This window comes from Triticum aestivum, chromosome 3D, assembly GCF_018294505.1.
Source record: "Triticum aestivum cultivar Chinese Spring chromosome 3D, IWGSC CS RefSeq v2.1, whole genome shotgun sequence".
NCBI lineage: Eukaryota > Viridiplantae > Streptophyta > Magnoliopsida > Poales > Poaceae > Triticum > Triticum aestivum.
Window position 1 is genome coordinate 461,050,263 of NC_057802.1, and position 12,820 is coordinate 461,063,082.

The 12,820-nt window shown below is 46.2% G+C and overlaps 2 protein-coding genes across 2 annotated transcripts in view; one reads left to right on the forward strand and one right to left on the reverse strand.

Annotated features, from left to right (window-relative positions):
• The window catches only part of LOC123076369 (uncharacterized), a 41,236-nt gene extending 30,885 nt beyond the window's left edge, over window positions 1-10,351 (forward strand). Inside the window, exons 2-5 of the mRNA XM_044498659.1 lie at window positions 6,821-7,080; window positions 7,721-8,044; window positions 9,089-9,279; window positions 9,408-10,351. Coding sequence (XP_044354594.1) covers window positions 6,821-7,080; window positions 7,721-8,044; window positions 9,089-9,279; window positions 9,408-9,561 — 929 coding nt within the window. The 3' untranslated portion in view covers window positions 9,562-10,351. The remainder of the gene's footprint in view (window positions 1-6,820; window positions 7,081-7,720; window positions 8,045-9,088; window positions 9,280-9,407) is intronic.
• A 799-nt stretch (window positions 10,352-11,150) lies between these two features.
• On the reverse strand, window positions 11,151-12,820 carry LOC123079671 (protein CANDIDATE G-PROTEIN COUPLED RECEPTOR 7; the record flags this gene model as incomplete). The annotated part of the gene is given in 1 exon segment (XM_044502474.1): window positions 11,151-12,820. A coding segment is annotated over 1 exon segment (1,347 nt). The 3' UTR covers window positions 11,151-11,459.

Genomic DNA, 12,820 nt, shown 5'->3' on the forward strand with positions numbered 1-12,820 from the left:
ATTAAAGTTTCTATCAACAAAAAGTTCTTTATGAAAATTCTTTTTGCTGTATTTAGTTTTTTGTTTTCTTTTTTGCTTTATTTATTTTGTTTTGTTTCTACTTACAACAAAAAACTTATTTATTTTATTTTATTTTGTTTCTAATTACTTATTTATTTTACTTTATGATAATTCTTTTTGCTATTAAAGTTTCTATCAAAAAAAGTTCTTTATGAAAATTCTTTTTGCTTTTAAATATTTTGAACAGAAAATACTTCGATAATTTTAGTTGCATCAATTTTATATGATTTTAGTTCCAATAGTACTAGAGGTTTCTTATAATGTTTTGAACAAAAAATACTTTGTTAATTTTAGTTTCATAAATTTTATTAAAGTTTATTTTATTTTGTCGGAACACAAGAAGTCCGGAGTTGTAATAAGTTATTAAAAATAAAAAAGAGGCGCAATGCTCGTTGATTTGCTTCAACCCTTTCGGAATGGTGTAGACTGCACTGCACATAGCTCCATGCAGTCTACCTTATTCCTCAAGGCTTGAAGCTAAGCAACGTGAGCATTGCGCCTCTTCTTCATCGTCTCTGCACTCAGGGCTTATAAACCGCTCCTAGTGCCTCTCAGCTAGCGAGGTGGGACTAAAAAACTGCTTAGTAAGAAACTCTAGTACCGGTTCGACCGGTACTAAAGGTGCTCATGGGGCCACAGCCTCATTAGTACCGGTTCGTGGCACCAACCGGGACCAAAGGGTGGAATTGGTCCCGGTTCGTGCCACCAACCGGGACCAATGGCCTTGCACAGCGGCGTGGTGGTGAGTTTAGTCCCACCTCGCTAGCTGAGAGAGAGCCGCACCTATTTATAAGGTGCGGTGCGCCTGAGCTGTCGAGCTCCTCTCTAAAGCAGGCTTACGGGCCTAACCTCTCTGTACATGCCTGTGGGCCTACTGGGCCTTCTGCGGGCCTGAATCCTGGCCCATGGATGGGTTTCTAATCGTATTCAGGCCGTGGTGGCCCAGTAGGTGGCATAATTTTTAATTTTGGCCTGTTATTTTTCATGCATTTACTAACTATTTTGAACTATAAGACCCTAAAATTGAAAAGCATTTCAAATGAACTCTGAAAAGGTTGAAAGTTGGCATGGTATCATCATTTCATCCACATAGCATGTGCAAGAAAGTTGAGAGGGTTACAGCAAAAACTAGATGCACTTCGTGTACAAAACGGACAATGGTATCATACTCGTCTGTTACAAAGTTGGCATGATATCATCATAATAGTTGCAGGAGAAAGTCTTCACTTTTTCTTCGCTTGTGTCATTTGCTTATTGCGCCGTAACCATGGATAATCTTCATCGTTTATCAGGATGCTTGGGTCAGCCTTGACTTTGAAGGGAGGAATTTCATGAAACTTTTCATAATATTCAGACATGTCTGTCTTGCCCTCCACTCCCACAATGTCCCTTTTTCCTGAAAGAACTATGTGGCGCTTTGGCTCATCGTATGATGTATTCGCTTCCTTATCTTTTCTTTTTCTCGGTCTGGTAGACATGTCCTTCACATAGATAACCTGTGCCACATCATTGGCTAGGACGAACGGTTCGTCAGTGTACCCAAGATTGTTCAGATCCACTGTTGTCATTCCGTACTGTGGGTCTACCTGTACCCCGCCTCCTGACAGATTGACCCATTTGCACTTAAACAAAGGGACCTTAAAATCATGTCCGTAGTCAAGTTCCCATATGTCCATTATGTAACCATAATATGTGTCCTTTCCCCTCTCGGTTGCTGCATCAAAGCGGACACCGCTGTTTTGGTTGGTGCTCTTTTGATCTTGGGCGATCGTGTAAAATGTATTCCCATTTATCTCGTATCCTTTGTAAGTCAATACAGTCGAAGATGGTCCCCTGGACAACGAGTACAACTCATCACAAACAGTGGTGTCACCTCTGAGACGTGTTTCCAACCAACTGCTGAAAGTCCTGATGTGTTCACATGTAATCCAGTCGTCACACTGCTCTGGGTATTTGGAGCGCAGACTGTTCTTGTGTTCATCGACATACGGGGTCACCAAGGTAGAGTTCTGTAGAATTGTGTAGTGTGCTTGAGACCAAGAATATCCGTCCCTGCATATTATTGAGTCCCCCCTCCAAGCGTGCCTTTTCCAGTCAGTCTCCCCTCATACCGCGATTTAGGGAGACCTATCTTCTTAAGGCCAGGAATGAAGTCAACACAAAACCCAATGACATCCTCTGTTTGATGGCCCATGGAGATGCTTCCTTCTGGCCTAGCGCGGTTGCGGACATATTTCTTTAGGACTCCCATGAACCTCTCAAAGGGGAACATATTGTGTAGAAATACGGGCCTCAGAATGACAATCTCGTCGACTAGATGAACTAGGACGTGCGTCATGATATTGAAGAAGGATGGTGGGAACACCAGCTCGAAACTGACAAGACATTGTGCCACATCACTCCTTAGCCTTGGTATGATTTCTGGATCGATCACCTTCTGAGAGATTGCATTGAGGAATGCACATAGCTTCACAATGGCTAATCGGACGTTTTCCGGTAGAAGCCCCCTCAATGCAACCGGAAGCAGTTGCGTCATAATCACGTGGCAGTCATGAGACTTTAGGTTCTGGAACTTTTTCTCTGGCATATTTATTATTCCCTTTATATTCGACGAGAAGCCAGTCGGGACCTTCATACTAAGCAGGCATTCAAAGAAGATTTCTTTCTCTTCTTTCGTAAGAGCGTAGCTGGCAGGACCTTCATACTGCTTCGGAAGCATGCCGTCTTTTTCGTGCAAACGTTGCTGGTCCTCCCGTGCCTCAGGTGTATCTTTTGTCTTCCCATACACGCCCAAGAAGCCTAGCAGGTTCACGCAAAGGTTCTTCGTCACGTGCATCACGTCGATTGAAGAGCAGACCTCTAGCTCTTTCCAGTAGGGTAGGTCCCAAAATATAGATTTCTTCTTCCACATGGGTGCGTGTCCCTCAGCGTCATTCGGAACAGCTAGTCCGCCGGGACCCTTTCCAAAGATTACGTGTAAATCATTGACCATAGCAAGTACGTGATCACCGGTACGCATGGCGGGCTTCTTCCGGTGATCTGCCTCGCCTTTGAAATGCTTGCCTTTCTTTCGACATTGATGGTTGGTCGGAAGAAATCGACGATGGCCCAGGTACACATTCTTCCTGCATTTATCCAGGTATATACTTTCAGTGTCATCTAAACAGTGCGTGCATGCGTGGTATCCCTTGTTTGTCTGTCCTGAAAGGTTACTGAGAGCGGGCCAATCGTTGATCGTTACAAACAGCAACGCGTGCAGGTTAAATTCCTCCTGTTTGTGCTCATCCCATGTACGTACACCGTTTCCATTCCACAGCTGTAGAACTTCTTCAACTAATGGCCTTAGGTACACATCAATGTCGTTGTCGGGTTGCTTAGGGCCTTGGATGAGAACTGGCATCATAATGAACTTCCGCTTCATGCACATTCAAGGAGGAAGGTTATACATACATAGAGTCACGGGCCAGGTGCTGTGATTGCTGCTCTGCTCCCCGAAAGGATTAATGCCATCCGCGCTTAAACCAAACCATACGTTCCTTGGGTCAGCTGCAAACTCAGCCCAGTACTTTCTCTCGAGTTTTCTCCACTGCGACCCGTCAGCGGGTGCTCTCAACTTCCCGTCTTTCTTACGGTCCTCACTGTGCCATCGCATCAACTTGGCATGCTCTTCGTTTCTGAACAGACGTTTCAACCGTGGTATTATAGGAGCATACCACATCACCTTCGCAGGAACCCTCTTCCTGGGGGGCTCGCCATCAACATCACCAGGGTCATCTCGTCTGATCTTATACCGCAATGCACCGCATACCGAGCATCCGTTCAGATCCTTGTACGCACCGCGGTAGAGGATGCAGTCATTAGGGCATGCATGTATCTTCTGCACCTCCAATCCTAGAGGGCATACGACCTTCTTTGCTGCATATGTACTGTCGGGCAATTCGTTATCCTTTGGAAGCTTCTTCTTCAATATCTTCAATAGCTTCTCAAATCCTTTGTCAGGCACAGCATTCTCTGCCTTCCACTGCAGCAATTCCAGTACGGTACCGAGCTTTGTGTTGCCATCTTCGCAATTGGGGCACAACCCTTTTTTGTGATCCTCTAACATGCGATCGAACTTCAGCTTCTCCTTTTGACTTTCGCATTGCGTCCTTGCATCGACAATGACCAGGCGGAGATCATCATCATCGGGCACTGGTTCCTCTTGATCTTCAGCAGCTTCCCCCCTTGCAGCATCATTGGGCACATCGTCTGGTTCCTCTTGATCTTCAGCAGCTTCCCTCGTTGCAGCATCACCGTATTCAGGGGGCACATAGTTGTCATCGTCCTCTTCTTCTTCGCCGTCTTCCATCATAACCCCTATTTCTCCATGCCTCGTCCAAACATTATAGTGTGGCATGAAACCCTTGTAAAGCAGGTGGGTGTGAAGGATTTTCCGGTCAGAGTAAGACTTCGTATTCCCACATATAGGGCATGGACAACACATAAAACCATTCTGCTTGTTTGCCTCAGCCACTTCGAGAAAATCATGCACGCCCTTAATGTACTCGGAGGTGTGTCTGTCACCGTACATCCATTGCCGGTTCATCTGCGTGCATTATATATAATTAAGTGTGTCAAAAACCATTACAGAACATCATGAATAGATAATTAAGTGACCAAATTAATAGAAGTTCATCATCACATTAGAACCAAAGTACATACATAGTTCTCATCTAACAACATATATATAGCTCTCCAGAGCATCTAATTAATTAAACCATACATTGAAACTATGTAAAATATTTCAATGCGAAAACAAATGCGATCATAATCGCAACCAAGGTAACAATTGATCCAACGGCATAATGATACCAAGCCTCGGTATGAATGGCATATTTTCTAATCTTTCTAATCTTCAAGCGCATTGCATCCATCTTGATCTTGTGATCATCGACGACATCCGCAACATGCAACTCCAATATCATCTTCTCCTCCTCAATTTTTTTATTTTTTCCTTCAAGTAATTGTTTTCTTCTTCAACTAAATTTAACCTCTCGACAATAGGGTCGGTTAGAATTTCCGGTTCAACCACCTCCTAGATAAATAAAATCTATGTCACGTTGGTTGGTATATTTGTCATAAACAATAAATGAACCAAATAGTTATAAAAAGATAATATATACCACATCCGAATCATAGACAGGACGAGGGCCGACGGGGGCGGATACCAAAACCATCGCACTATGTAATAAGAAGGAATAATAAAAGTAACAAAATTAGACAAGTAACTATCTAAAGTAAGAATTTTTTTCCTTTCAGAAAGAAGATAAGAACAAGAGGCTCACCACGGTGGTGCTGGCGACGAGATCGGCGCGGGCGATCGACGGCGGCGAAGACGGGGACGGGACGTGACGGACCGCTAAACCTAGACAAATCTCGGGGAAAATGGAGCTCGGAGGTCGAGTTTCGAGAGGACAAAGATTAACTAGTGTGGCTCAGACATTTCATCGAACACCTCATGTGCATAGGAGGTGAGCTAGAGCACCCAAATGCCCTCCTCTCGCCGGCCAGAAAAAACAAAGCACTGTGGAGTGCTCTGCTGTGGCGATGGGGTATATATAGGGAACTCTTTGGTCCCAGTTCGTGGCACCAACCGGGACTAAAGGCCTTTGGTCCCGGTTGGTGCCACGAACCGGGACCAATGCCCCCTTTAGTCCCGGTTGGTGGCACCAACCGGGACCAAAGGCCTTGTGCTACCCCGCGTCAAAAGTTTAGTCCCACCTCGCTAGTTGAGAGGGCTCGAGAGTGGTTTATAAGCGCTGATGCGCCCACCCTCTCGAGCTCCTCTCAACTGCAGGCTATCGGGCCTAACCGTTCTCTTTGCCTGTGGGGCCTACTGGGCCTTCTGCGGGCCTGAATCCTGGCCCACGGATGGGTTTCAAGTCGTATTCAGGCCGTGGTGGCCGAGTAGGTGGCATAATTTTTTTTCTCTGTTTTTTGTTTTCTCTTTTGCTTTATTTGTTTTGTTTTGTTTCTACTTACAACAAAAAATTTATTTATTTTATTTCTAATTACTTATGTATTTTATTTTAATTATTTTATTTTTATTTATTTTACTGCTACTATTTTTATTTATTTTACTGCTGCTATTTTTATTTAATTTATTAAGGTTTATTTATTTTAGTTACTATAGTTTATTTTATTAAGGTTTATTTATTTTTATTTACTATAAAAAATGAACATAGATGCGCCTATAGAGAAAATTCAACCTAAATTCATAATAAATTTCTATGAAATTCAAAAAAATTTACTGTGAATTTAGATCAAATTCTCTGTATAAGAGCATCTATTTTGACTTTGAGAGGAGCTCAACAAGGCAGAGAGGGACGGGCTTATAAACTGGTGTGAGCGCCCTTCGGTTGGCGAGGTGGGACTAAACACTGGCCGCAACTAGGACCAGCCCTTTAGTCCCGGTTTGTGTTATGAACCGGGACTAAAGGGTGGTGGGCCAGGAGCGTGGCCCATTGGTCCCGGTTTGTCCCACCAACCGGGACCAAAGGGTCCGGACGAACCGGGACCAATGCCCCCACGAGGCCCGGCAGGCCCCTGACCGCACGAACCGGGACCAATGCTCACATTAGTCCCGGTTCGTGACTGAACCGGGACTAAGGTGAATATTGCCCTGTGATCAAAGACCAGTTTTCTACTGGTGGTTCTAAACCAAACATTGCACTGTACTTGTAGTTGTATGCTGTTACATTGCAAAACTAACAAAGTTGAGTTTCCCCCACTCCTTTTCCATTACCAACTTATTCCAATCCTGGCTCCGCCACTAGCTCCACGGATGGGCGCCGTCGCGGGAGCTCTGCGGAAGACGGCGACGGACGGCTCCGGGGACGGAGGAAGAGGAGCAGAAGTGCCGCATCTGCCGCCACCCCGCCGAGCCAGAGCGCCCCCTGCGCCTGCCGTGGCAACAACCGCTTCGTCCATGATGACTATCAGCTCCGGTGGCTCTCCACCACCCGCCAGCGCCGCTGTGAGGTACCTATCACCCTCTCCTCATTCCCTGCCTAGGGTTTCCACCCTCTCCCAGCAGATCCCCGCAAACTTTTTTTAAGCTGAACAGCAAACACATGTAAGAAAAGGCCAATATACAATACTGCTTAGTTTGTACTCTATCGATTTTAAGTTGATGTGATCAACGTAGAACAAAAAAACTACAGCTGCCTGCCTCATATGTGAGTTCCTGAACTATAACAAAAGAGAAAACTGCAAATGCTTGAAGAATATAGCACCATGATCAATTTTGCATACTACTTACTCCGTTTCTCAATATAAGACCTTTTAAAGATTTCAATACAGACTACATACGGATGTATATAGACATATTTTAAAGTGTAGAGTCACTCATTTTGCTCCATATGTAGTCTATATTGAAATCTTTAAAAGGTGTTATATTTAGGAACGGAGGGAGTAGCTGCTACACACATCCAGATTTTACTATGAATAATTACTCTAAGCGGGCTCGCAGACGTCCGCGTCCGCCTGCATCCTGAGGCTGAAGCACTGCGAAGAAATAGTCCCTTTATATCCTCTTTTCTTTTGTTTCTTGACCCGACAGATCCTCTTACCTTTATGTAAAATGGGGCCAACTGACAAGTGCTGAACTTTGATTTATCAGGTGTGCGGACAGGAGATCTCCATCCGCCCCATCCACGGTGTGGGTGCCTCGGCCCTGGCAAAGCTTGCGAGTCTCATCGTATCACTGTTGTGCCTCATCCTGACAGTCAAGGTTGCCTTGGAGCTCACCAGCCTGTACCTATGGCGCCTCGCGCTCGCCAGGAGCCGCGCCGAGGCCTTCCGTCTGCTCTCCGCCCGCCCCTTTGAACCCCCCGTCCTTGCTCAACTGGCGCTCCGGGCTGAACGCGTGTTTCACGCAAAGTACGGGGGACGTCGGAGCCGCTGCCAGGTCGCCGTGCTGCGCCTCCTTCAGTTTTCCGTGGCGGTATGCTTACTCTCCTTGCTCCTCAACCAGTCTAGTATATCTGCTGATACTTTATTAATATTGTGGTTTTGATACTACAATGATGTTGTGCTACATTCTTCCCATACTAGTAAAGCACCAATTAACGTGCCTGTGTTCTCTACTACTCCCTCCCTTAACTGTTATAAGATATTTTTACTTTTTTCTGAATCGTTTTACTGTGTTTGTTCACTCATTTCAGTCCGTATCTATGGGGGTGTTTGGATTGAGGCCTATCAGGCAGCTATTCACTCAGGCAGAGATCTGAGCCTCAGGCCTCCAAAATCGGACGCCTGAGAATCATGCCTGACTCAGGCTGCTTTTTGTGGAAGCGATCCAAACAGCCCGCTAGTCTATATTGAAATATCCAAAATCTTATAATAGTGAACGGAGGGAGTAGCATTTAGCACATCTTGTTGCCATGGTTTCCCACATTGGTTTAAGGTTACATGTTATGGCTAGAGATTGCCAAAGGTAAATGATGTCCATATTGAAGAAACCTGTATGAGTTGTTGTATAAGTAAGATGATACTCATTTCCTTGCTCTGTGTTCTGCCCTGCAATTGTGCCTACTGCCAATTAATCGGTACTGATAAATACATTGATAAGAGGAGCATTCCCAAATTTAGGTGCAGTATAATCTTCTGGTTATTTTGACAGGGAAGCCGTAGGGGTGCCCCCGACAGTAAATGTTAGACAAAACTGTACAAGTATATACAGTAGAAAAAGAGCCGGGGTAATGTGCAACATGGTAGGGACCTAAACAAGGGAGTTTAGCCAAGAGATAAAAGGGCCAGCACGCTCAGCAGAGTCTGAAAGTCTGTCTGCACAACTGACAGTGTCTTAACTTGTTCTTTTTGGTGCTTTCCTGTTGTGCTAATGCAGTGTTTTTTAGGCTAATCCTAACCGGGCTTTTACAAGGTTTTGGCTTAGTTCCATGCTTTTGGAATGGACGCTTTACATTTCTTTTTCTGCTTGTCATTTTACATGTCTCTACAAAATTCTTACATATGCCTATCTAATCAGGTAACAATGGTTGACATGGTTCTGGCCTGTACATCTGCATTTATCCCTTTCACACTTGGAAGGATAATCCTATTGCGCACAGGTGAATTCGACTCCTTTGCTGCAACATCCTCGGTCCTCCTAGTCGGATACGGGTTTATCTTCTCGCTGGCGCTGGGTGCCACTTTCGCTTGGCTTCTTCATACTACTGGGTAAGCCCTGTAGTTTTGTTTCATTTTCTAATATAGTCTAATTTTCATTTTAATTCCAAGATATGTGTCTTCTTCCAAATTATGGTTTACATGATAGAAACCTTTTTTCTTTCTAATATATTTGCCAGGGGCGTCTTCCCGAGACTCGCCAGGGGCTTCCGCGCGCTCTGCCGTCTACCGGAGCTGGCCTGGGACTTCTGCGTCTATGACCTTGATAAGTATGTTGTGGATGAGCCTATTGTCATTGGGCAGAGGTTGGAAGACGTCGGCGACGGTAGGTGAAGGCGGGGAACTCTGTTTCCAGTAGTTGGTAGGAACAGGGATCTGGTGATATATACAGTATATATATATAGCATGGTTATATAGGCCACGTTATTGAGATGATTCTAGGCATATACATTTCTGGTGAAACTTGTAGATGTGGATGCAGTTTCCCATGTGGAAGTTACCGTGGGTCATATCGGTCGGTCAGTTCGACAGCTTCTTTCCTTTTTTGTTGAACTGAACTGTTCGTAAATTTCTGCCCCTTTTTACTGTGGACCACTGGCAGGATAGGCTGAGGAGAAACGAGATGATGCTGGTTGCCTTTCTTAATTTTTGCAATTCCTTTCAGTTTCACTGGATGGTTTTTGGTGCATGCCAGATATGCTTTGTCCCTGTCAAAAGGCATGTATATACTTGTTTGTTTTGGCAGAGTAGCCACTAAATGCTTCAGGCAATCAGCTTAGAGTTTCTCGCGAGTTTGGGGAAGTTTATCTTGGAGCCTGTTTTGCCAAGATGTCGGCAATCAGCTTAGAATTTCTCGGGAGTTTGGGGAAGTTTATCTTGGAGCCTGTTTTGCCAAGATGTCACAAATTCAGCACGGAAATTTGTTTTTTATATGCGGTTCTGTTATCACTCAGATATGTTGGGATTGTGAGCAAAGTGTACCCTACACAATTTTTGGCTGACCAAAAAAGCAGTGCTTGTTCGGATGACCCTACACAACATGGCATCCTGCAAACTAAAGACCCAAACGAGCGAATTGTGCGTCGTAGGAGTCGCTCGGTTGTATAACTAAGTGCCTCTTCGGTTCCTCGACTGCCCTCCTGGAGCAGAGCAGGCTGCAGCTCATTTTCTCGGAGCGGCTCAAACCGAGCTCCATAGGTCCCCAAAGTGGAGCGGGGTGGAGAGATTCCGAACAGAGCCTAAATATGTAACTTTCGCCAAATACATTTTCCCTTTAGAAAAATGTTGATGAAGATTGCCGTGGAACATAAAAATCATCAGAGAGAGCATATTCTGCCGGCCCTGAATACTCTGTAGCTCCATTGTCAATCTGCTACGCATTGGCCAACTCAAATACAGTTCAGACTGAAGTGTCAAAAGCATCCAAATTTCACTCTCAGGAAGATCAGCTAACAAACGATTGCAATCCGGCAGCTTCCAAACTATACTAAGTATATCAATAATATTGCCATGTCAATAAGTCAATTTACCTGAAAGCCTGTACTTGTGCTAGAAATGTATCTGGTAAATCAGGCAATAATAACTTACTTCAGGAGAAAAAAAAACTGTAGTTCAGACAAGAAACACACTCATAAAGGCAGATAGCTCAGTAACAAACGATCAAATATCACGATGCTAATCTGGAGCACTGGGTCTTACTGTTGACTCCAAGTTTACAAACCATGTAGGTCTCTAGGTGCATATTTGCTACTCAGGCAAGCATACAAATCTTTGCAGCCAAGTACATGGCAATGCACGAACAATCACACACCAGTTCTATGCAAATTCCTAGATCCTCGTCAAGTTTCTTCATCAAAATACACTAACAGATCTTGCTGTCATATTATGAGGCATTAAGATGTTAATCAATGTTCTCTTCTCACTGTACAAATGAAATTGTTTGCTCATAAAGGAAATATAACAAGTGGGCAAGAAGCAAAACTAAGACTTGGCAAAATGACAGCAGTGATTGAATTCGCCTAGTTTGCAACACAAGCAATCCAAATTACCCCTGGTCTCACCGGCAACATTTGAAGCTAAAAGAAATAAGCAGAAGTGAAGATTTACCACAGTACATAGACAAATATAAGTTAAATCCTGCATCTGTATAGTATGATCAACATCACAAGGAGGAGAAATTGAACAGGTAGGGCTGCATTTCCTGTCATCATGTATCCCCTCACAGCAACACTCTAGAGCTCGAACTCCTCCTCACGGAGAGCCATCTCCGCAGCCTCCTCCTCATCGTCATCCAGAGCAAAGTACTGGTTCCTCTCAGCCGGCTTGAACATGTAGAACATGAACATGTAGAATGCCATGGTGGCCACCTCCTCTGCCGCGACACTCACCCATCTGTACTTGTAGTTGGTGATTGTCTTGAGCGCGTAGACAATGATCCTTGTGAAGTACAAGTATCCAATCACAACGACGTAGAACTGGCGGAAGAGCGTGAGCTTGGCAAGGGTTCGTGCAGCCTTGCCGTCTGTCTTGGATGACTCGCGCAGCGAACGCATCGACCACACAACTGGGAAGAGCACCGCGCAGCAGCAGGCCACATCAACAAACAAGAAGATCTGGTTCCATGTCAACCATGCTTGCAAGTACTGCCCGGTCTCACCAACGACGGCTGCAGCAATGTTAGCTGCAACCTGCAACGGGATCACCACCATGAGCACCTTCTTCTCCTTGTCCTGCAGGAAGGGCTTGAGGAACGACCAGCCGGTACCAATCAGCGCGATCACGGCGAACAAGATCACACCCTTAACAAGCTGGAACAGATAGAACATCACGTCCCACCCATGCGAAGATCCGGCGACGCGGATGTAGTGCTGGTCCTCAGCGGCCGAGATGCAGTAGAGCATACGGGCGAGGAGCAGGCAGGACATGAGGTGGTGGATGCGGTGCGCCGAGAGGCGGTTGTGGTAGAGGGTGAGGTAGAGCCAGCCGGCCAGGAAGGCGACGTAGCCGAGCGCGAAGAAGGCGTAGATCGTCGGGACGGGGGCCTGGCCGACGGAGAGGTAGTCCTTGGAGCCGTCCGGGTTGGTGTTGTACATGTCGGTGCGTACCTCCATGGTGACGGCGGTCTCGGGCGCGCAGTTGGCGAAGAAGAGGCTGTACTCGTCGGGGTGGGAGACGGGGAAGGTCTTGTTGCAGTTGCCGCTGGCGTCGAGTTCGGCGAAGGTGAAGAGCGGGATGACGTAGCGGCTGGCGAGGACGCAGCCCGTGTTGGGGTCGGGGTTGGGGTTCAGATCCGTGGGCGGCGGCTGCTCGTAGATGGCCTCGAAGAGGGCCTCGTCGGAGAGGAGGAAGAAGCCAAGCTGCGCGGGGTCCGGCTTGGCGAGCTTGGAGACGGCCTTGGCGCCGGTGAGCGCGATGGAGACGGACCCGCGGTGCGAGAAGCCGAACTTCTCGAAGAGGATGGTCCCGCGGGAGTCGTCCTTGAAGGACTCCTGCTTGATCTCCGCCGCGGCCGGGCGGAGGACGGCCCCGGCCACCGCGAGGAGGAGGAGCAGGCGGCGCGCGGCATCGGCGGGCGCCATCGCGGCGAGATCTG